The sequence below is a fragment of the Fundulus heteroclitus genome, chromosome 24, assembly GCF_011125445.2.
Source record: "Fundulus heteroclitus isolate FHET01 chromosome 24, MU-UCD_Fhet_4.1, whole genome shotgun sequence".
Classification (NCBI taxonomy): Eukaryota; Metazoa; Chordata; class Actinopteri; order Cyprinodontiformes; family Fundulidae; genus Fundulus; species Fundulus heteroclitus.
Genome location: NC_046384.1, coordinates 1,546,022 through 1,570,574, shown reverse-complemented (window position 1 = coordinate 1,570,574; position 24,553 = coordinate 1,546,022). Strand labels below are relative to the sequence as shown.

The window sequence follows — 24,553 nt, the reverse complement described above, 5'->3', positions numbered from 1 at the left end:
GGAGGAGCAGAGGGAGGCTGGTGGAGGAGCAGAGGGAGGAGGAGGCTGATGGAGAAGGAGGCTGATGGAGGAGGAGGCTGATGGAGGAGGAGTCTGATGGAGGAGGCTGATGGAGGAGCAGAAGGAGTCTGAAGGTGGAGCAGAGGGAGGAGGAGGCTGATGGAGGAGGCTGATGGAGGAGGCTGATGGAGGAGCAGAGGGAGTCTCCAGGAGGCGTGGAGCGCCTGAACTCCTGACCTCCTGCCCACGGTGCTCCAAGCAGCCGGCAGACCAGCGAGGGACGTCGGCCCGGAGCGAGGCCTCACCAGGTCCTGAAGCGTCTCTGACTCCTCGGCGTTCTTCTGGATCTTCTCCAGCGCCGATTTAAAGTGAGGAGCCAACAGAGCATCCGGGCTGATGGGGCTCCCAGCACCTCCTTTTTCACATCCTGGGAGGAGGAGGATGGAGGAGAACAGCTGGAGCCAGATGTTCCTCTGGATCATGGTCTGCCAGGCAGAAATGGTCTGCAGACTAATAGAAATGATGATTCTTCAGTTTTTCTTTGCTTTCCTTCTTGGTGCTCAAACTTGTTGGCTTGTTGCTGAACGGTACCGCTGAGTCCAGAGAGCGTCTGCTGCAGTAGAGCTTTTTACTTTTCAATATTGTGCTGTAGTTTTAATAGCCACACTGCTGGCTCCTGGTTCTGGTTCTGTCTGATTGAGCTGTCAGACTGAAGAGGACGGTTCCTCTCTGAGCCGCACCAACAGAACAGCAGCTTCAGGACAAAGCTGAGCTGCTGGAACCTGCTGGTGCCGTCCATCCAACCATTTTCCACCAGGCTTATCCCTGCTGGGGTCCTGAGGGCTGCTGGTGTCTATCTGCAGCTGTCAGTGGCTGAGAGGCGGGCTTCACCTGGACAGGTAAGCAGCCTATCACAGGACAACACAGAGACAGACAGGACAACCAACCATTCACACACACACTCACACCTAAGGAGGATTTAGAGAGGCCAGTTAAGCTAACAGTCATGTTTTAGGAATGTGGGAGGAAGCCGGAGTACCCAGAGAGAACCCACGCATGCACAGGGAGAACATGCAACCTGCTGGTGCCGTCGCTTTGAGTTAGTTTACATTTTCTCTCTTTGTTCTTCTCAGACAATCATTTTTTAGATAATGCTATTTTATTATTTTTATTTTACTGTTTATGTGTATGAATGTGATCCTGGCACTACTCTGGAGGAACAAAAATTAATGTTTCATGTAAAGATGTGACAAAGAAATGAAAAATAAAGCTAAATCATCTGATCTTGTTATCTAAATCTTTACCAAATCAAATTAAAACATCTCCATCAATAATTCACATCATTTGACTTATTTTCCTAATTTTTGTTCTTCAGTCTAAAGCATTTTAAGTGTTAAATGTTCAATACTGAAAATATCAAAGAAGAAAATAAATAATTGAAAAGGCAAAACATTTGGACAGCAGGTTGTCTGTAAAGGAAAAATGTCAGAACAAAATTATTAATAAAATAAGTATTAAAGTAGCAGTGAAGATAAAACCTACGTTAGTTTCTTTACTTTACAGAATGGAGTCTCCAGGATCTCACAGAGACGCTTTATCTCAGAGTCTCCAAAGGGTCTCCCTCCACCATAGATCTTCTCTATTTCCAGGTCAGTCAGGGAGGGGTTGGACTTCAGAGCTGAGGCCACAATTTCACATTCAGTCAGTGAGAGAATACAGCCCACTAGTCTGTGATGAGAGAAAGAATCAGATCAGTTGTAGTTAAATCAGACTAATAAAGACTGATAAACAGACTAAAAGATGATGAGTAAAGAGTGATGTCATCATCAGATGAACATCTGCTCTTCACATCAATGTCCTGTTTGACCTACACAGAGAATCTCTTCAGTCTCTTCAGGTCTTGGTTCTACTGCAGAGCTGCTGTGTCTCTGCTTTGGTTAAAAGCTTCATTTAACCACAAAGATGAAGAAAGATCATCTAGAGTAAAACAACAGAACTGACTAAATCTATCTGGATGTCCATGGTAGCATTTGGCCGTCTCCTCTATGTAAATTATCACCAGATTATCTCTAGACATATGTGAGTCTAGTGATAATACACTATGGTTGTTTTGGCTTCATCTCACTTCCAAATCATCTCTAACTATACATACAAGTGACGCTTCTTCCTTTTACTGGAAGTGACCAAACTGGGTAAAATTACTGGTAATGTATCAAAAAGAAAACAGGAGGCTCCAGTTTTCATTTAGTAAAGAGAGTCATGACTTAATGTAACAGATAACGGCGTTACGTTACTTCCACTAGAACACAGTGTGTTACTACAACTGCATCAATAAAGCAGCTTTTCTTCACAGCATGCTCTCCGCTGCTAACCTGACAACAGCCAGCTGTATGTCTCGCTCCGCCTAGCTCCACTCACATACATCTGGGACACGGCCATAGGCATTGCCTTTACTGAAGGCTGGGCCTTATCAAAACTCCTTGCATATGATTGGATAAGCCACTTGTCTGTCATCTTTATCGACGTGCTATTTCAACCACTCACACCGAAGCTAACCCGTGACGCTGATGAGACCGACGCCGGAAAAAAAAAACTTTTTTTTTTTTATGTGTTTGCGGCTCTAGTGCAGGGTTTCCCGCAGCGCTATCTTGGCGAGGCGGCCGCGGAAAACGTGTCGTCCCTCCCCCCCCCCCCCCCCGCTCCGCGAGTCGGTCCGCCTCGCATAAGCAAATCCATGCGGGAAACACTGTAGTGGCACACCTTTTATTGACAGTGAGCTGACAGGAAGAGGGGGAAGACAGGCGGCAAAGCGCCGCGGGTCGGAGTCGATCCCGGGCCGACCGCGTTGAGGACTAATAGGCCTCCCAATATGGTTAGCGCTAACCGCTCCGAGGCGCGTCCACGTCCGCCCCGGAAAACAAAACTTGCCAAATCCGGTCGGGAGAAGGGCGAAAACATGGTTTCCACCAACAAAAGCCTTCAGAGCCGTTCTCTGATGTTCTTTTAATGAAACAATATCAGATAGATTGGACAACACGGAGGAAATAGCAGCATCAATGCTAACGCTTGCTTCCTCGATGCGAGCCGCCATTGTTGTTGGAATCTCACGGTGGCTTCTCCACTACGTCACATCCATGAAACACCCGCCCTGCGTCCTGATTGGCCAGACCAAAAATTTGGTTGGGGAAATCATTTTCAATGAGCCGTGTCCCAGATGTATGTGAGTGGAGCTAGGCGGAGCGATACATACAGCTGGCTGTTGTCAGGTTACTCCGCTGCAGGAGCTTACCAGTGGCTGACTTAGTTTAGCACTTTACTTCTTCAGTGGTATAATAGCTGAAGTACATTCTACCTGCTGCTGTCTGCAGTGGAGGGAGCCCTATTTCATTTACTACAAAGTCTGTTTTAGCTTGATATATTGCTGCAAGAGAAGATTTTGTTACAACCATTTATAGCTGGTTGCAGCTTGTTAATGTGCAATAATTATCAAGTTCAAAAACATTTGGTTTATTTTATTGTTCTTCTATGATGAACATTGAGTATAATAATAATCATCATATCTACATAATTATATTAAAATTGATAGATGTCTTGACTCTAGACTCACTTGTGCCACCACACACTAAAATGGTAGATTAGTGGACAATGTTTTCAGATTTATGCTCAATTCATTATTTATTCATTATTATGTATTTTATATGTGACACTTGAACTCTGAATTCTTTTTACAGTTCCACTAACAGGAAAGTCGTCCTAATGCTTTGACATCTTAGATCCAGTGTCCGAAATTAACTTCCTGATTCACCGGCCAAGTTGGCCGGTAGATGTAAAAATCAACCAGCCAGGCATATTTTTTACCGGCCAAAATAATAATCCTCACCAGACCTCTCAATTTTTACCAAAAATTAAAAGTGAGATTATGTTCATTTGGGGGGGTTTACCTCATTGGTGCGTTGCACGCGAGGGATAAACGGTGGGAAAATGCATAAATGAAGACTGTAAAGGGCTCCTTTAGAGGGAAGAGAATGAAAAATGTATCTAAGGTAAAACCCCTGATGTTACAAGTTCCTTAAAATTACCCTTAAAAGTGCGCACCTAAATTACATGTAATTTTGCGCACCTGAATTCAAGCTCAAGGAACCACGCCCACAGAAGCACCGCTGGTTCTGTGTCGTTAAAAACAAAAGAGCATGAAACACAGCTACTGACTCTCCTATTCATTTAATTTGGGACATTTTGGTACGAGTGGAAGGACATTAAACGTAGTGATTCACGTTTTGAAGGCTGGCCGCTGATAAAAGCACCTGGCTCCTATGAGGGGAGGGGGCAGTAAGAGCGGTGCAGCACAGAAACACGGCGCATGTGGTTAAAAAAAGCAGAAGAAATGAGAAGAAAACTTCTAAACAGACTAATTGACGTTTTAGACTGTATCTGGTTAGCAGATCTGTTTTCTGATCCAGCGTGCAGCCATGACTGGTTCCTCTTGTGTTTTAAAGCCAGACCTTTCAGCTCTGAGCCACTCTGACCATTAAAGCCACTCACACCTGCAGATGGAGGCAAAGGAGAAGGCCGGCTCAGATTCAGGTAAGCTCCACCTGCTACCAGGCTCCACTTTGCCCTCTTTCACAAGGCCATGGCTGATGTTCTGTGTGTGGGTGAGCATCAGTGTTTGGCTTCTGTGTGTTATGTGTTATTGGTTCAGGGCCCAAAGCTGCATTCTGCTATAGCAATGTGAAAGGTGCTGCTGAGATCAGAGCAGAGCTGGGAGAGCAACTGGCCGCTGCTGCTGCTGCTGAGGGTGGCTTTACTTTTGCTCTCTTTCTGTATGCTGCAACTTGATAAAATCACTGTTTCCTTTTAATTAGTAACTCAGTAATCAGTTATTATTTCCTGAGTTACAACCTTCAGTCAATCAGTCTGATGGTGAACAAGATTAAATGATCAATTATGGTTGATGATGAAATCCAACTCCATAAATCATCCAGTAGCTCTTAGACAGCTGCTAAAGCATCTCAGCTGAAGTCTGTAGCCTGGTGTCTGTAGACAGGATCAAATACGCTCTAAATGAACGCTTTCTCAGCTCCGTTAACTCCACTTAGTCTGGGGGGGTTGATGCGTCACCTTGTGCTTGAATTCAGGTGCACATAATTACCTTACATATAATTTAGGTGCCCACTTTTAAGGGTCATTTTAAGGGACTTGTAACTGAAGGGGCTTCAGCTCAGACCCTCATTCCTCTTCTTCCCTCTAAAGGAGCCCTTTACTCTCTTTATTGATGCATTTTTCCTCACTGTTTATTTCTGACATGCAGTCCACAAATGGGGGGAAATCCTCCCACCTCAATGATTCCTCACCACTATCATTAAGTATAAATTATGCTGGTGCCAGACGTTACCAAATAGTGTTTTTTCTACAGTCACTTAATAACCTGTGAGACGCAGAGCCTGAAAAGCTGCAGCGTTCACTTGACCCCTGAGAGCAACCGATATGTCCAAAACCTGAGGTTATATCAAGCTACATGGCTTAATAAAAGAATCCAGTTACAGCATCATTTCTTTTAGATTTCTTAGTTTAGATCAAACTGATTTAGCCCGATTACATGAAATTACTACATGATTTTTTTTAAAGAGCTTTATAGCATATTTTTATTTCAGAGGAGCAGTCCTGCTATGGAAGAACTGAGAGATGTGCACATCTTTCAGGGTTCTAATTTTATTGCCATTAAATTATTTACATTTTCTGCAGTGAGATTTAGCTCCAGCATGTAGTAACCCATTTAGTAACCTGTAGTTATTAAAGTATTTCTGATTCTGATTAAAAAAGGAGTGTAATAATGCCAGCATAAACTTACAACTGCTTTATAACTTTATTCGGTGATTATTTGTACATGTGGGGTCTGTTTAATTTGATCCATTCATGCGATCTATCTAGTAACAAAATCTATTTTACAAGAATAAAGCAGCAGCTGAATGGACTCAGGAAGGTGGAGTTTTGGTTGCAGTTGACAGAATTACTGCAGATGAGCCAAAATCAGAGCAAACTGGATTTTCCTCAGAAATCTGGCATGGACCACAGAGCTGTTTACTTGTTGAGAAGGTGCAATATTGAGCGTAAATGTTGTGAATAGAGATTAAACAGACGTGATTCTCCTCATACCAGGTAGTCATGGTATGTTGGAACAATCACAGAACAGTTTAGTGTTTTTCTGTTTAACCCACTAACTGGACATTAAGGTGTTGACACTTCTCTTTCACTTTTTAACCAAAGGAAAACATCTCCACTTCCATGTCTAGTCAGTTAAAAATGAGACGCAGATGACTGGATCCATTCTCCACCGCTCCCCCAGCCCAAAAAATTAACATAATCTCACTCTTAACTTTCCCTAAAAGTTGAGAGGTGTGATGATAGCGGATCTAGTTAGCTGAAATCTTTCTCTTCTAACTCTGGTGTAGGGGTGCTGAAGAGACGGATTTAGACAGACAGTTCTGCATCATGAGTTCCGTTTCTATTCTGTTTAGTGATATTCTCTGTTCTGCAGTCAGCTTTAGAAACCTGCCTGCCTTCAGACAACTGTTTGTTAACCAATGGTTGAAGTGCAAATAAAGCCACATGTCTCTTCTTGTTGGCTCACCTATGTGGCTTTACACAGTGGAGGGGGGGGGGGGGCTTACTCCAAGGGTTGAAGATGTCAGTGAAAGTCGTAGACACTGGGAGACAAACATAGTTGTGGACTGTTTCAGAGACCAATGAAAGCTAACCTATTACTTAGAGGTTAGGAACTGAACAGCAGACAAACCAAGGCAGTTAAACCATGCCGCTCATCTGGGCTGTTTTTCACACAATGTTTCTGATCTTCTCTGATTTATTTAGTTTTTACAAAGAAGTCATTTAGGGGCCAGATTACCATCACCAGCGGGCCAGAAGTGGCCCACAAACCATCAGTTCAATAGCCCTGACCTAAAGAGTGATTTTCTGAAAAGGTGAATTATGGGTAACAGCCCAATGAGTGAAGAGCTGTTTAAAGTTTAAAATGTGTCTCTGGATAATTGAATCTTGCTAAAAGATGAAAATCTCTAAATACCAAAAGCTGCAGCAGAGCTGACATGAATGAGCTGAAGATTTAGAAATCTGATGGTTTAAATGGTCCAAAGTATGAAGGAAGTAGTTAAAGGTCCAAAAACGTCCACAACCGACGGAATAATGAAGAATAAACTGGACGGCAATAATGCTGAATCAGCATCAGTCAGTGAAGACATCTGGACTCACCGAGCCTTTCTGCAGTTTCTCACAGCTGGAACCAGTCTCCGTCGTCCTGATTCTGATGTGTTGTACTTCTCCAGGTCCAACTCATTCAGAACCTCCTCTGACATCTGCAGCATGTAGGCCAGAGCTGAGCACTGGAACAAAGAGAGCTCCTCTGATCTGTTCTCTGATTTCAGGAACTGCTGGATCTCCTGATAAACTGAGAGGTCCTTCATCTCCATCAGACAGTGGAAGATGTTGATGCTTCTATCAGGAGAGATGCTATCATAGTTCATCTCCTTCAGGTTGGTGATGACTCTCTGGATGGTTCCTGGACTGTTCTCTGTCTGACCCAGCAGGCCTCCTAAGAGTCTCTGGTTGGACTCCACAGAGAGGCCGTGAAGGAAGCGAGCACACAGGTCCAGGTGGCCATTTTTACTGCTGAGAGATTTATCCATGATTCTCCTCAGGAACTCATCCAGAGATGTTTCACTGTATTTATATCCCAGGAAGTTCTCCACCACCTGTGTGTTCCTGCTGGTGAAACAGTGGAACATGTAGACTGCAGCCAGAAACTCCTGAATGCTCAGATGAACAAAGCAGTAGACTGCTTTCTGGAAGATCGCGCTCTCTCTCTTGAAGATCTCTGTACAAACTCCTGAGTACACCGAGGCCTCTGTGAAATGCAGACCACACTGCTGCAGGTCTTCTTGGTAGAACATGATGTTTCCTTTCTCCAAATGTTCCAATGCCAGCCTCCCCAGCTTCAGGAGAACTTCCCTGTCAGCCTCCATCAGCTCCTGTGCACTCCTCCCATGTCCTCCATGGTACTTGTTCTTCTTCCTCCTGGTCTGGACCAGCAGGAAGTGAGAGTACATGTCAGTCATGGTCTTGGGCAGCTCTCCTCTCTGCTCTGTGGTCAACATGTTCTCCAGAACCATAGCAGTGATCCAGCAGAAGACTGGGATTCCACACATGATGTGGAGGCTCCTGGAGGTCTTGATGTGGGAGATGATTCTGCTGGACAGCTCTTCATCACTGAACCTCCTCCTGAAGTACTCCTCCTTCTGGGCGTCGGAAAAGCCTCGTACCTCTGTTACCCTGGCAACACATGAAGGAGGGATCGAATTGGCCGCTGCAGGTCTGGAGGTGATCCAGACCAGAGCCGAAGGAAGCAGGTTCCCCTTAATGAGGTTCGTCAGCAGAACGTCGACTGATGACTTCTGTGTGACGTCAGAAACCAGCCGACTGTGGTTGAAGTCCAGAGAAAGTCTGCTTTCATCCAGGCCGTCAAAGATGAAGAGAAGTTTGTGGCGAGCCAGCTGTTCTGCTGGGAGCTTCTGGAGGGTTGGATGGAAAACATGGAGCAGCGTGAGAAGACTGTGCTGCTCACCTCTGATCAGGTTCAGCTCCCTGAACGACAGCAGAACCACCACACGGACATCTTGGTTCTCCAAGCCCTGGGCCCAGTCCAGAGCGAACTTCTGCACTGAGAAGGTTTTTCCAACACCAGCGACGCCGTTGGTCAGAACCACTCTGATGGCTCCATGTTGGTCAGGTAAGGCTTTAAAGATGTCGTGGCACCTGATTGGAGAGTCATGGAGGTTATGGATCCTGGAAGCTCTCTCCAGCTGCTTTACCTCATGTTGGGTATTAACCTCTTCACTCTGTCCCTCTGTGATGTAGAGATCAGTGTAGATGCTGTTGAGGAGGGTTCTACTTCCTGGTTCATCACTTCCTTCAGTCACACGTTCACATCTCCTCCTCAGACTGATCTTATGTTCCTCTAGAACCTCCTGCAGACCAACATCTGCTGGAACAGAGAAGAAGAGACAACTGAAGGAAAAACCTGGTTTAGTGATGAAGTTGGAGCAGAAACATCTGGAACATCAGGAGGTGTCATCATTAGAATGTCTCTTAGTTCACATGATGTGATGCCAACTAATGGGATCCATCCTTAGAAGCAGAACCTTGTTAGATGGTCAGACAGCAGAGTTCTGCCTCTGCTTTGTGGCCAGTATCTGTTCACCGTCAGGATCTGATTCACAAAGCAGATCAGATGAAGAAATGCTGACAGAAACATGCAGCAGCTTTCTGCAACATGAACTCTTTAGCATCAGGTCACCATTGTCCTCATTTCTCTGCTTCTATCTGACCTTCTCCCACAAACACAGCAGCTACAGAAGAGGCAGAAAGACAGGAAATGTTTCCTGGCAGCATTTTCAGCCTTAATGAAGGAAATCTGGAGGAAATGCTCTAATCTGCCAGAGAAACAGCTCCTTGGATCAGCTAGTGTTCACATTTCAGATGCTTTTCTCCCTCACAGACTGGATTGGATGTTTTTAGAGAATAATTACAGATTAGAAATGACATGGGACTGATTTGGCTCCTTTAGAAGTAAACAGCAGATAGAAATATTCCATGTTTCTACAAATATATCTGCTGTAATCTGGGATCTATTGTCAGAGGAAATAAAGGCTTTCTGTCTCTCAGACTTTCCTTCCCTCTTTCTGTAAAGCAGCAGTGCAGCAGCTTGTTTTCTCCACCTTTTTGTTTCCATCAAAATGAGCTGCAGCTTTAAGGAGATGTTCAGTTTTAATGCATTTAGCACAAAGGGCTGAAAACAGAAGCACTTCAAAGCAAACCCAATAGGTTGTTGGGTTGAACACAGACGTTACATTTACAGCAGCTGGAAATCCAGAGATTCAGGGCAAATAATCGATCCCAGAAAGACTTTAAACACTTAGATTCCCAAATGCCAACTAAAGACGAGGAATTAGTCCAACAGAGACGATAGAAGGAAGTTCTGATTGGATAAGTTCAGTCTCACCTGGAGCACAGCTGCTCTGATTGGCTGCCAGCAGTTCAGCTCTTGTTCTGGGTCTTTCTCCACACTGGGGGCAGGAGGAGGGTCCTGATGGAGCAGACTGGGCCCAGTATGACGTGATGCACTGTCTGCAGAACCAGTGTCCACAGCTGGTAGAGACCGGGTCCATCAGGACCTTCTGACACAAAGCACAGCAGGACCTCTGCTCCTCCACACCAACGCTGCTCCTCTTCCTCCCTCTGTGGAGACATTTCTTCATCACTGAAACATTCACTACCAACAGGGTGGAGCTCCTCCTGAAGCTGGAGATGTTCATGGAGGTCCACCACCAACAGCGGACCAGAAGCTGGGTCAGAACAGAACCTCAGCTTTGCTTTCTCTTCATGGAAGCACGATGAGTTCACTCAGATGTTTTCTGACTTTTTCATCACTTAATCATTTCTTGAAGAAGATCAATCTGTACTTTATCTCTCTTTAAACAGTTTAGTATGGCTTTCCTCTTTATCACATTATTAATGTTCCAAGTACAGAACCTAAAGGTGACAGAAATCACCGTATAAACCATTTAACTTAGTTGATATTGCTGCATATGTAACTTTTCCAAAGAATTTCATTTTAATAAATAACGTTATTTTGTAGTTTTATCAGGCCAAACATCCCTCCTCAGTAAAAGGGTTGTTATGGTAACGATATGCAGATCTACCAGGTTGACTTCACTCTGATTGGCTACAACAATGTCATGATTTGAGTTTTGTTGTGGTTTATGTTTGTTATTTGATTATTAGTTCTCTCTCCTGTCTTAGTATTAGCTCAGGTTTTTATTATTTATTATTAGTCTTAGTCTGGTTCTCTAGCTTAGGTTTGATCTTTATGGTTATTTCGGTTCTGGATTAGTCTAGTTTAAGTTTCTGTTTTGGTTTAGTGATTCTCTTCATTTAACATATTCGGTCATAGGTTTAGTTTCTGTTTTAGGTTGGGTTTGTCTTGATTTATCCTGAAACTGTTTTAGTTGATCTGTTTTCCACCTGCCAGTCATTCAGTTCACATCTTAGTAAACATCCTGTCTGTTTGCCTGCCACGCCCCTTCACCAGTCACCATCCAATCAGCTTCAGTTTACTTCCCTCCTGATCAGCTCCACCCCTTCTGGTGATTAGTTTCACTCCTCTACTCATAAGGCCCGTTTACACTACACTTTTTTAACCGAGCCGAGACCAGTCCGAGCTCGGTAACCGAGATAACTCTTGTGTGTAAACGGTCAGCAGACTGAACCAGACCGCGCTAACGATAACCGGACCGCGCTAACTGCAGACCAGTTCCCCACCAGGTCTCGGACTGGTTTTTTTTAGCCCGGTTCCCTGATAACGAGGGGCGCATGAGCAGACCGCGTCATCCCCTTACAGTCAGCTGACTGTCCGCGGGTTTCCCGGCGTGTCTGGCTGCACGTCCCGATTCACACTCCATTCAGACAAATTTCAGACATTCATAATAATACTAGCTTCCTTACCGTGCCACACGGTTTCCAGTGATGACTCTGCTTATGAACCTCAGCGTCTGTTGTTGTTTCCTGCGTCTGTAAATCCTTATTAGACGTTCATTTGTCTCATCCACGTCCCAAAAGCCGACTCTATGTCTAACAATAACATCCTGAATATTACGGGTGCCGCCATTTTGATTTGCTCGGTCCCGCCTTCGATCCCAAAGAGCGGTAGTACCGCAGATCGTCACTAGGGGGCGAGGAGCAACCAAGGAACAAATAACCGAGATAACTCTTGTGTGTAAACGGCTGCATTTATCTCAGTTAACTGGACCAAGCTCGGACCGGTCTTGGCATGGCTCGGTTTTTAGGTGTAGTGTAAACGGGCCTATAAGGTCCGTTTACACACAGGAGTTATCTCGGTTACCGAGCCGAGACCAGTCCGAGCTCTGTAACCGAGATAACTCTTGTGTGTAAACGGTCAGCAGACTGAACCAGACCGCGCTAAACATAACCGGACCGCGCTAACTGCAGACCAGTTCCTCAGCAGGTCTTGGCCTGGTTTTTTATTTCTGGCCCGGTTTTCTGATAAAGAGCGCATGAGCAGACCGCGTCATCCCCTTACAGTCAGCTGACTGTCTGCGGTTTTTCCGGCGTGTCTGGCTGCACGTCCCGATTCACACTCCATTCAGACAAATTTCAGACATTCATAATAATACTAGCTTCCTTACCGTGCCACACAGTTTCCAGTGATGATTCTGCTTAGCAGTGTGATGAACCTCAGCGTCTGTTGTTGTTTCCTGCGTCTGTAAATCCTTATTAGACGTTCGTTTGTCTCATCCACTTCCCAAAAAACCCAACTCTCTCAAGTAAATTCACCAATGGTTGCCTTCTTTCCCTGACTCTCCGCAAACACCGAAATATCACAATATCAACCATAACTTCCTGAATGTTGCGGGCGCCACCGTCTTGTTTTGCTGCTTCCGCCTTCAATCCCAGAGAGCAGCAGTACCGCAGATCGCCACTAGGAGGCGAGGAGCAACCAAGGAACCGAGATAAGCTTTGTGTGTAAACGGGTCGGCTTGTCTTGGATAACTGATCCAAGCTCAGACTGGTCTCGGCATGGCTCGGTTTTTAGGTGTAGTGTAAACGGGGCTATAGCTGCCTCTCCTGCACTCTGACACATCATTGTCTTTCCTTGCAAATTGGTGAGTTTAGTCCAGCTTTCTCTTTCCTCTGTTTGCCTGTTCTTGCTATTCTGCTTTACTGTTTTTTTTTTTTTACTATTTTTGCTTTTTGGACACAGTCCTCCTGTTTTTGGCTTGATGCCCATTTTGTTTCCACCTGATTGTTTTCTGTTTAATAAATCCCTTTAAAATATCATTATTTTTGTCCGTCCTGAATACTGGACACCTGTCCCTGTTTCATGACACAACCATATTTAAAAAAAACTGGTCTCCCCCCAACATCAGCACCACCTCCCCTCCATCCACACCTCCCTTCTCAGAGCAACACTCCGTTATAAATCCATTATGGTTTCATGGCTGGTTGAAGTGTTTGTGTTGCAGCTTTTCAGACACTTTAAAGCTTTAAACTGGCTTTGGACCAAAGACTTTAAACTGGCGGCGCCATTCAGCAGTGAAACCAACTACAAAGCCTCACAGACCGCGGTACAGTGGGGGGGGGGGGGGTCACTACGGTGCACCGTGACACAGGAATATGCAGCTGGGACCCAGTAATTCACCTCAGTACTGAGGTGAATTAGCAGTATAAGTTACTACCATATATAATAACAACCATAAGTTGTTAAGTGACAACTTCTTGCTTCTAAATTCAGAGAAAACAGAAACACTAATTATCGCACCTGAATGTAAAATCCCTCAGATAAAGCAATATATTGCCGACTTAGGCTCGTCTGTTCAGCCGAGCCTCAGGACCTTAGGTGTTGTGTTCGATACAGCGATGTCCTTGGAGAACCATTCCAAACAATTAGTTAGAAACTGTTATTTCCAAGTAAGAAATATCTCCAAATTAAGACCATTGGTGTCAAAGGGTGAGTTGGAAATGATTATTCATGCTTTTATCTCCTCACGGTTGGACTATTGCAACAGTCTTTTTACATGCTTGAGCAAGAAGGAGCTAAAGCGTCTTCAGGTTGTCCAGAACTCTGCTGCAAGGCTTTTAACTCACATAAACAAAAGAGATCACATTACCCCAGTATTAGCAGCTTTGCTCTGGTTACCGGTCCACTATAGAATCCAGTTTAAAACTCTTGTCCTTACCTTTAGAGCCCTGCATGGTCTAGCTCCTCCCTACATTTCTGAGCTGATACAGCTCCATACTCCGACCCATAGTTTGAGGTCACTGGGCCAATTATTGTTAGTGGTCCCACACACTTATTTTAAAACTAGAGGGGATCACTCATTCCAGGCAGTGGCTCCGAGGCTGTGGAATGTTTGGCCTCTCTCTTTACATTGTTTGAACTCTGTTGCTTCTTTTAAAAAGCAACTAAAGACGCTTATTCAAGCAGGCTTTTAATTAGACATGTGGGTTTTATGGTTTTGTTTGTATGTTTTCCATTTTGTTTTATAATGCTGTTTAAGTATTGCTGTATACTGTTTTTTGTATTTTACTGTGAAGCACTTTGTGATTTTTATCTGAGAAAAGTGCTATATAAATACATTTTACTTTACTTACAGACCGCGGTACAGTGGGGGGGGGGGGGGGTCACTACGGTGCACCGTGACACAGGAATATGCAGCTGGGACCCAGTAATTCACCTCAGTACTGAAGCAGAGAAGGAGAAGTCACTGCCAGCATTCCTGAAACACAGTTAGGTTATGTAGCTGTCTGCTGGCTCTCCACCACCGTTACACTGACACTGGTGGTCGTCAGTCAGATGGATTTTATACCTACAAACACGCCTTTATTACCTTTACCACCATTTAGAAATTAAATAAACTGGTCACCACCTTCTGTGTTGGTACAGACGTTTGTTAATCAGTTTCTTTGAATCCCCCTCACAGTAAACTATCTTCAGTAAAGTCCCATAAACTCTGCTGTGTTTGCTTGATGGTTCGCTCTGATTGGAGAACATGAATTACATAGAAAGATAAACTATTTTCTGATCTGAGTGTTTTTTAGCAAAGCAGCAAAGCTGACCAGCTCTGGCAGTTTGCTTTGGTATCCACTGTGACTTTAACACGGCCTCATCAGTGCCCAGCAGACCATATTATACCCTAAAACCTCAGAAAAGTTAAATTTCCTGTCATGGCCCCTCTAACACTCATCTGTCACTTGGCAGAGCTGCTGCTGGATCTCACCACTGTCTGGTTCTGTTATTCATCACAGAACCTGGCTGGACAGATCTGGTTCCAGTACTCCACTGATACCTCAAAGCTATGTTAGCCATATCAGAATCAGACAGAATTTAATAATAATCCCAGAGGGAAATATCTTTTAATGCTGCTATGGCAAAGCACCGACTTCTTCAATGTGATGCCAATCAGTCTTAACAACTGTGAACTGATTTAAGCATTGCTATTAGCCATTTAATCCATTTTTGACTTGTTTTATTTTCATTTACTTCCTTGGCATGTTCTTTTGAGTAGCCAGTAGTGTTTCCTAGTGTTTTAAGTAGAATAATTTCTGTAACAGGGAATTATTAGAATAATATATAATAACTTGAGAAATTGTGGTTGTTTATGGTTATTTTGGTCCAGAAGTAAAATGGTTTCTAAGACCAAAAAGAAGTACCTCCTTTCTGAGTTAATAACTGAATAAACTGAGACATTTTTATTGGTTTGTGGTAAAAAAGTAAGGATTAAAACTCCAATTGCAATTATAATCTGAGTTATCATCGTTTGCTGGATAAGTCTAATCATTTAAACTGGTCAGGTCACATTTTTCCAGCATGTAGAAGTTCATAACTGCTAATTAATAAATGTTAGTGTTAATCACTACAGGCTCATAGCCCTTGGATCACAAGCATTCTAATCAAATTTGTTATAGCTACCATTTGAGTTTGAATGATCTATTATTAAATTCTAATAGCAAATTATGATTATTAATATTATTCATATTCAAACATGTTTGTGGGCATAACAACCATTATTGATTCTCAGGTCTTCAGTTCAACACCTGACTGACATCCTTCAGAATTATTTAGCTTTAAGTTAAGTACAGCAGTGAAGTATTTTTACTTCATTATTATACAACAGTGGTGAGCAGCTGTGTTCAGACTGTGTTCAGACAATGTAACTTTATTAAAAATAAAGTTACATTGGATTTAGACGCTGAAGATCAACCAGTTAATGTTCTAGATATTATATCTCTGTGGAATCACATGGATCAGTTAGAAACTGGGTTCTTACTCTGAGTCTGAGGGTCCAGGTTCTTCACTGAAGTCTGGATTCCAGTCTTTGGACCCATCACTCATAGACGGACAGCTGGATCCTGGAGGTTCTGCTCTCTGTCTGTGGTTCTGACCTCTGAAACACCAACATGTTGTTATTCAGATCACATCAATCAGTGAGAAACTCTGATAAAAACCAGAGAAGAAGCTCTGAACACAAACTGCTGCAGAGAAGCAGAAGCTTTAAAGGTTCTTACTCTGAGGGTCCAGGTTCAGAACTGAAGACTGGAGGGTGATCTTTGGACCGGTCACTCCTCATAGACGGACTGATGGATCCTGGAGGTTCTGCTCTGTTCTCCATCTCCTGGACTTCAGTCAGCCTGAGAGAGGAACCAGAACCAGTCAGTTCCCAGTGGTTCAGGTCCAGTCAGTGTTCTGTAGAGCAGAAAGCTGGTTCCCATCATGTGTGTAGAGGACCAGAGGAACCTGAGTTCAGCAGGTACCATCTGGGTCTGGATTGTCCTCTCCTTCACTACTTCATGCACCTCCTGATGTCTGCTGGCTGATCTCCTCAGAACCATCTGGAGAAGTTCTGCTTTCTTCAGAGAATGAAGCTAAAACTGAGGCTGAAACCTTTTCAGGTCTGAACTGGAATCCTGTTCCAGGTCTGTAGAAACATCCAGAGTGAATGAAGGAGGGAACATTTCCTCTGAAGTTCTGATGTGTTGGTTCTGAACACAGCGGCCCACAAAGATGAACAAAGATGCTGCAGCTTCACTGCTAAAAGGAACTAAAAGCAAGTAAAACTGGATTGAAATGAGTGTTTTTGTCCTTGATCTGAGCAGCTAAATAGGATTATCTGCCAACTGGATACGATTTAGCTCTTAATATAGGATCAACTCATCTCCATCATCTTATTTCAAGGTCAGTATATATAATAACACAGCAGCAGCATCAGCAGCAGCAGCAGCATCAACAGGGTTCCTCCCTGCAGCCTCCCTGGAGACACCAGCCTGTTGGCGGGTCTCTGCCGCCCCGACAAGTCCCAGCAGAATTAGCATCGGCTCATCATCCTCCAGAACTGACTGCACACATGAAGCCTGGAGGTGTACTTTCTGCCTAAAAACATTTTAAAACTACATTTTTCATAAATGAAGGGTTTGTAAACTAGTCCACTCCTTACTGCTCCTTACTCCACCCTGTGGTGGACAGTTTTTCTGGCTCCAGCCAACCCCGTTCCCTCAACAAGCCCTGAGTTCTGGGTCAGCTGAGGCACCAAAGCCCCAGAAAGTGAAATTAGTGGGTAAATGTGAATGAAAAGCTAGCAGGGATCTGAAAGCTCCAGGCTTTTCAGTGGCAATAGAAAAGAGGCTATACATACAAACATACCCATGAATATATACACAGCTAAACAAACATGGCTCTCATTTATTATAGACAACAGACTGAAACACATGAGCCATAAATTAGTCAGGGCCTCCTTAATTAAACACAGTTTTAGCTAAATATAGAAATGCTGGACATTTCTACACTGAGTCTCATCCACAGTTTCACTCCACAGATGGAAACAAAAAGTTTCCAGAGTTCTTCTAACACTAAAAATCTTTAGATTTCCACATGAGATCAGAGCCTCCATCTTTATCTAAAAACCTCTTTTTATCAGTTCCTCCACATTTTCTGCTGACAACCCTTTGCTTCAGATTTTATTTAGCAGAGCAGGTCCAACTGTGACAGAAACAGAAATGATTCCAGGCCTGTATTGAACACAGGGACTGGAAAGTGTCCACAGAGGACGCTGATCTGGAAGACTTGCCATCATCTGTGTTGTCCTATAGTCACTTCTGCACTGATGCAGTCCTACCCACAGAGACAGTCAGAGTTTTTCCTAAACAGAAAGCATGTGTGGACGATGCAGGCTGAAGGCAGGAAGCGCGCTTCCTGGATCCACAGAGCATGACCTGCAGTGTGGATGCAGATCAGGAGACAGACTGGCCTACAGCAGGGCTACAAGTCAACTGAAGAAATGCACCTTAAGAGTCAAAGAAGGGACAAATGTTCTTTTTCTTTTGCTAGAAGACATAAAGCATATTAGTATAATAGCTCAGCGCTCAGGAAGCATGACTAAAAAGTCTCTTCCTGTTCTCAGGAACTCTGATAAACAGTTTTCTGGTTGGCTGCTGGAACCAGAGTCAGGACAGAAATCAGCACAACAAGCTTTGTTTCTGCAGAGATCTGAGTGTCCTTGTTCCTCCACAGCCAGAAAGCATCATTCTAAACACATTTAGAGCTGCTCACACCAAACACTCAACACAGCTGCTGACACAGCTAGAAAGTTCTCTCTGGAACAAAGACCTGGGAGTCAACAGAGGAGCAAACTGAACTCTGACTTCCCAAAGAAAAACTCAGAGAGCAGAAGAAAAGTTAGAATAAAATGATTTCACCTTTAATTCTGACACAGTTTCTTCTTTTTGTTCTTCAGAGACTAAATGGAGCCTGAGCTTCTCTTCCTGCTGAGAGTGAACATGAGAACCAGGAAGTGCTCAGCCTGCCCCTCCCAGACCCATTTACAGGAAATCAGGTGGTTTGTAGACATCAGTAGACACCTGGCCGCAGGTTCGCACGTCAACGTCACCGCCATATTGTGTGTGGCAGAGAGAAGTGAAGTTCTGTTGAACGTGGATCAGAGAAGACGCCTCATTCCTGTGCTGCATGGAAATATACCAAAAGCTGTGCAAGACCATTCTTTTTCAAGGTTTTTAGCTTGAATACATAACAGACTATTGTTTATATATATATATATATATATATATATATATATATATATATATATATATATATATATATATATATATATCACGATACACAATATATATCACGATATCTTCAAATAACCTTGAAAAACAAATGTTTTTAGCCACATAGTGCCTAAAGTTGCATTGGCATATCTCATATTAACGTGTCAAAACTTTTTGTTAGAAAAATTGATTGCAAAATAAAATTTAATTTAAAATGTTATATTTTAGCCATTTTTAACCACAGCTGCACATAGAAGCTTTTTTATAAATGACAATATTGTCACATTAAAGCTCTTTCATGGTCAATACTGGACCTTAAAAAACAGAACATCCCAGCGGCAAAAAGAAACATCAAGGAAAAATCAGACACAAAATAAACCTGAATTAAAAGCTGCTCTTTTGTGCTTAAGACATAAATCTGTATAATAAAAATGTGACAATGCCAAAAACAAAAGCTTGTATTGTGACTATAAAATCAACTGACCAGTCGCAGCTTCATATTCAGAGCATCTCAAAAATATTTCCGTTACTCTTTAGGTGCTGGGAAATTTTAAACAAACATTTTTTTCTGTCATATGGGATTTAGTAAAAGAAAACGCTGGTTTCTACAGTTTTACGGCTGGTTTAATCAAAGTTCCCTTCGGTTGGTGTGTGTGTGTGTGTGTGTGTGTGTGTGTGTGTGTGTGTGTGTGTGTGTGTGTGTGTGTAGGGTGGGGGGGTGTGGGTCGACACACAGAGTTTACAGGAGTCTTCATTTTGCACTGGATGACGTTTTAGGTGGAGCAAATTTGTGCTACTGCTACCTTTTCTGTCAATGGTGTTACGCCATGTTTTGCAGATTATGGCGTTTTGTTCAACCTCCTTGTTGTAAAATCCAAACCACGGCCTGAAACGCTGTCTCCATGGTTCTCTCTGTCTCGTCAACGTAAATGCGCCAGAACTCTTTCTGGGTTGGAGGAGGAGCGAGTGATGCGTTCACTGCATGTGGGAAAAACTAAACTCACAGTGAATTAAATCCAGCGGCCCAATCTTGCCATTAAAATTTACACGCGATGGTCGCGATAAAGTCATTTTAACTATCGCGAGGAGGAAAACTCGAGATACATGGAGTATATTCGATATATCGCCCACCGCTACCTTCCACCACTCATGAGGAACACACTGCCATAATATGGTATTGTTGAATATTTCATCGACATGAGTTTGAAAGTGATCAGTACGCTTGACAAACACTTGGGACCTCTACATCACGAGGTCTACGAGTTCTTCTTTTGCCAGAGCTGGGGTTACCTACAGTGTGCCTGTGGCTGTTGGCCACTTTGATTCAAAAGCAAGAACAGCAATGTTTGAGATGTCCTTTATCATATGAGAGTAAACAGAGTGATAAGGCAGATAATGTGTCCTTTTTAAAGGGAAAAAGAAAAGAGCTGTTAAAATGATGGACACCATGATCCTGCTATTCACCATTTGCTGGGCGCCATTCCACACAGTCCTCATGATGTTTGAGTTCAGTAAGTAGCTTAATGCGCTTCTAACAGTGATAAAAGCGTCTGATGTCGCACCTTCCTTCCTTTGTTTCTCTCCTCTGTGGCACTTAAATGTTTTAATTACGAGCAAATTTAACCTCAGTAAACACAAAAAAGCAGTTCAAGTGCAACGTAATTAATAAGGGGAAAATCTATTTTACAAAACCTGGTTCTTTTTAAAAAGGCAACTAGCCACTGAGCCTAATAACTGATTGTGTCATCCTTGGCAGCATCAGCTTCCTTCAAGTGTTTTTGCAAAATGAGTCTTTGCTGTGGAAGCTAAGCTGAGATACTGATTGCTGAAATCTACCCCACAGAACCTCAAATTAAAAAGAAACGTATCCCTTCAGCATCCAAAGTCTGATGTGCACTAACTCGTTTATCTGTAATCGTCTAGATGACCTGGAGAAGAAGTAGGACGGCGTCACCCTGAACATGATCGTCTCCATGGTGCAGGCCATCGGGTTCTTCAACAGCTTCAACAATCCCATCGTTTATGGCTTCATGAAGGAGAACTTCAAGCAGAGCTGCGTCTCCACCCTCTCCCACTGCCTCCACAAACCAAACCACCAGGGTGGCTGAGACTGAGCGTGCAGTTCATCAAAGCCCAGAGCAGAGAGGCCTTGGTGGACGCAGACGAGGGCGACAGCTCGGAGCAGCGCTCTGCAGAGAAGGCCGCCTCGTTTTCATCGCACAGAGAGAGCCGGCTGGGGATTATGGCAGAGAAAACAGAAAAATCTGCCGTCTGCCATCACCTGCTGGCTGCTACGGGATGACAGCAGCTTTGGGAGTGGGGGAAGTCCAAACACTGGCCATGAAGACCTGTGCATGGCCTGCAGTGGCAGGCAGCAGAGCAGCAAGAATGTCCGGGTTTATTAAAGACTGGGAAGGAATTTGACTGTAAATAGACGCAGCAGCAGCAGCAGGAGTGCTGAGACACTGAAACAACAGCTGGCCATAGAAACTGAGAATGAATTTGTGCTTCATCTGGAATCTAAAAGTCCAGAAATGGTCCTTTCATCCTGAACGAGCCCCAGCTGCAGCAACTTCTGTGCTTTTCTGCTGCAGCAGCAGCTATTTAGAAATGCTAACAAAGAAAGACTCTGCAGAGCACCAAAGAGTGAGCGCCAGGGGCGTAGCCAGAATATTTTTACCGGGGTGGCCAACATGGGCACAAAGCTAGCGAGGGATGGCCAATAGAAAACCCTTTACACACATCTATACTATATACAGTACACAACCCAGCCCCTTCTTGCTAACACTTAACAGGAATTAATAGGTTTAGAAAATAGCTGATGGTACATAAAATAATCGACTCAAATACTTGTTCACACAAATTTACTTTATTTAAAGTTCAAAAACAGACAGTCACAAAAAAACACATCAAATTGTGGCATGAACCAATAAAAAAGTAATTTTTTTAAGTCGTGCAGTAACCAAGACATTTTTGCTGTTATAGTGCTTGTGTATGAAATATTTAACAATATTTACCTTTCTTACATATGAACTATTAAATACACCAGTAAATCATTTATTTATCTTGCACATCGTTAGCCTCAAGTTCTGGCTGCTTGGACCGCTCTACTCTAGACTGGGATATCTATAATGAAACAGGAGCCAAAGTCTTATTCTGACATTAAAATGATGATGACAATATGACAATAAATAATAATACCAGCCTCCCCATAGTAATGATCATTTCTAGCTGTAATAATGGCCTATAGGCATTTCCATTCAGACAAATAAAACTAATATATATATATATATTTTTTTTTAAGTGTATATATTTATGCTGTCTGATGTTGTTCCTCATCAGCGTCCTCTACTAATGCTGGCTCTGTGTCCTATGTGCAATAACTACTGTGCATTCTATTTAACACACTGTGCAATAACACTGTTAAATAATCCTGTTTAATAAGTGACTCCAGCTATATAGATATCTCATTACCTCACTGTTTTTCTTACCTGGTACCACCTAATGTACGTCATTTCATTTGTATAAAAGTCACCTGAGTGTACATAAGTCATCCTAAATATCTGCTTTATTTCCCTTCTACTTTATTTTATTTGTTGATACACTGTACATATGTGGACACACTGTATACCTTATGCACCTTTTCCCTCTTTGGCACCTTCTTTAGTTTATTAAGCCGATGTGTGAGTGAATCTCTCCATCTCTCGTCATCTCTTTATCTCCTTCTGCTGTTATTTTCTTCTTAAAATAAGAAGACATGTCTGTGGACTTTACCTTCATGTCTGGAAATTGACAAACCATACAGAAGCCCCAGCTAACAGCGGTAGCTACGTAACTCTTAGAAAACTTGTCACAAAGACACCAAAAGCTGCTGTAACAGGAGCTGATACAGTTTATATATCCCCCTCTTCTTTTACAAACCAATGATTTGACTTATTTACTTACCGTTAGTCTTATTCGCTTTCTCTATTAATTCCTTTTATCACCGTTGAAGGGGGGCACGCGCTGAGCCATGGTTGTCTGAGAACGCAACAGCGGCTAGAATGGAGCGGTAGGGTGAGCTACGGTGCGCAAGAAGGTCAAGAAGAGCGGCTTTGCTGCTGGCTGTGCATAAAGGGATGAAAAGCTAAACTGACGCTACTACCAGTTACACTGGCAGGTGGGGTGGCCAGGATACCCTGGTGACGCCCCTGCTCCAGGACCTGTGTAACACGGGGAGATGGAGCCCAGACTGTGACAGAGGACGTGGCCCTAACGCCAACTAGACCTTAAATATCGAGTGGCCTAGGGTCTCCCAATTAAAAGTACCCAGGTAGGTCTGGCTTAAGAATTAGGAAACAGAAATAGTATACAAAATATGATTTCTACAGTCTTTTACAATATTAAAAATAGACTTTATTATACCAATCTAAAATCCAATAAAGCACAGGAACACAGGACAATACTAGAAACAATCTGAGAATTAAACACAAACAACTGCAACCCAAATTAGTAGCAACCAAAGACACAAAATAATGTTAAATAACCAAAAAAACAAAACAAGTCTCAAACTGCATCAATCCAGTCCTGTAAAGCTGTGCCAAATCAGCTATTTAATAAAATTTAAAAGAAGAACCCCGTACTATTGTCTGGTTCAATGTGTGTGATGCTACAATTCCAGCTCTAAACAACCCCTTTTCTTAATTAACCCAGAGCATTAACCATGCACCTGGGTGAGAGCATAATATGCAGCAGCAGCAACCTGAAATACCCAAAAAGATGACAATAAAGGGTCTGCTAACAACAAGACATAAGAAAACAAGGGAAAAACTGGTACCTTCAGATGCTGCAGTGAGAAGTCACTGAAATAATCCCAGCAACACAAATTTCCTGATACCAATTCCTGGTGCAGCAGGCTAACAGCTCCAGTAGTCAGCCAAGTGAGATTCAATCTACTTCTAGCTTGGCAGGCACACCTGGTGCCTATATACACCTACTAATGAGCCCAACAACGCTGCAAACCCGAGGAAGGTGGAGAAATAGGGCACAGATGCATTCAGGGACATTTAATGGGTAGGAATTTACAACCACTCCACTGTTCCCGACCAATAAACCACCCGGTTACATATATATATATATATATATATATATATATATATATATATATATATATATATATATATATATATATATATAGAGGCATGGATGTGTTTAGCACTGGTCACAAGAGGGAGCCAGTGTGTTTGGATATATGTCTGTGTGTGGATGTGGGCGTGGCTGGGTGTGGATGATGGCACCTGTGTCTGCCCATGGAGTTTTGTTTCTTTTTGTCTTTTGTTTGTGACAGAGAGGGTTGAGATAGGGGCCGATATTTTCTGTTGACCGCAAAGTAACAAATCAATAACCAAAGTATTTTTCCAGTCAATATACAAACTTGTCAAAGTGTATTGTGCAAGAAGAAGAAAAATAAACACCCTTCAACCAGTATTGGGGCCAAGTTTCCTCCTTCAGTCAGCGAGTCAGACAGACACCTACGTCCTTCCCTCAGTGACTAACCTAGTTTGCGATAGTCACATTATAATATATATATATATATATATATATATATATATATATATATATAGTTTCCTCTGAGTCCCGGTGTAGAGCTTCTAACTGGTGCTGATTGGAAGTGGAGGCCTGGTGACGCCCCTGCTCCAGGACCTGTACGCCTCCAGGACTCTGAGGCGTACAGGAAGATTGTAGCTGATCCCTTCACCCCAGTCATGGACTATTTCAGTCACTTCCCTCTGGCAGGAGGCTGCGCTCCATCAGGACCAGAACCAGAACAGGCTGCGCTCCATCAGGACCAGAACCAGAACAGGCTGCGCTCCATCAGAAC

General features: G+C 43.2%; 1 protein-coding gene and 1 long non-coding RNA gene across 2 annotated transcripts in view; both read right to left on the bottom strand.

The window, feature by feature from the left end:
* Positions 1–18,470, bottom strand: part of LOC118557842 (NLR family CARD domain-containing protein 3-like) — a 128,769-nt gene extending 110,299 nt beyond the window's left edge. Inside the window, exons 1-7 of the mRNA XM_036128297.1 lie at positions 18,340–18,470; positions 16,385–16,629; positions 16,156–16,278; positions 15,918–16,034; positions 10,073–10,308; positions 7,267–9,052; positions 1,543–1,728 (exon numbers count right to left, since the gene is read on the bottom strand). Of these exons, the coding sequence (XP_035984190.1) occupies positions 1,543–1,728; positions 7,267–9,052; positions 10,073–10,308; positions 15,918–16,034; positions 16,156–16,278; positions 16,385–16,479 (2,543 nt within the window). The 5' untranslated portion in view covers positions 16,480–16,629; positions 18,340–18,470. The remainder of the gene's footprint in view (positions 1–1,542; positions 1,729–7,266; positions 9,053–10,072; positions 10,309–15,917; positions 16,035–16,155; positions 16,279–16,384; positions 16,630–18,339) is intronic.
* Positions 18,471–23,053: 4,583 nt separating this feature from the next.
* LOC118557898 lies at positions 23,054–23,799 on the bottom strand. The gene is made up of 2 exons (XR_004928093.1): positions 23,510–23,799; positions 23,054–23,434 (listed from the first exon to the last, which is right to left on the bottom strand). It is a non-coding gene; the product is annotated as an uncharacterized LOC118557898 (long non-coding RNA).
* Positions 23,800–24,553: the final 754 nt, after the last annotated feature.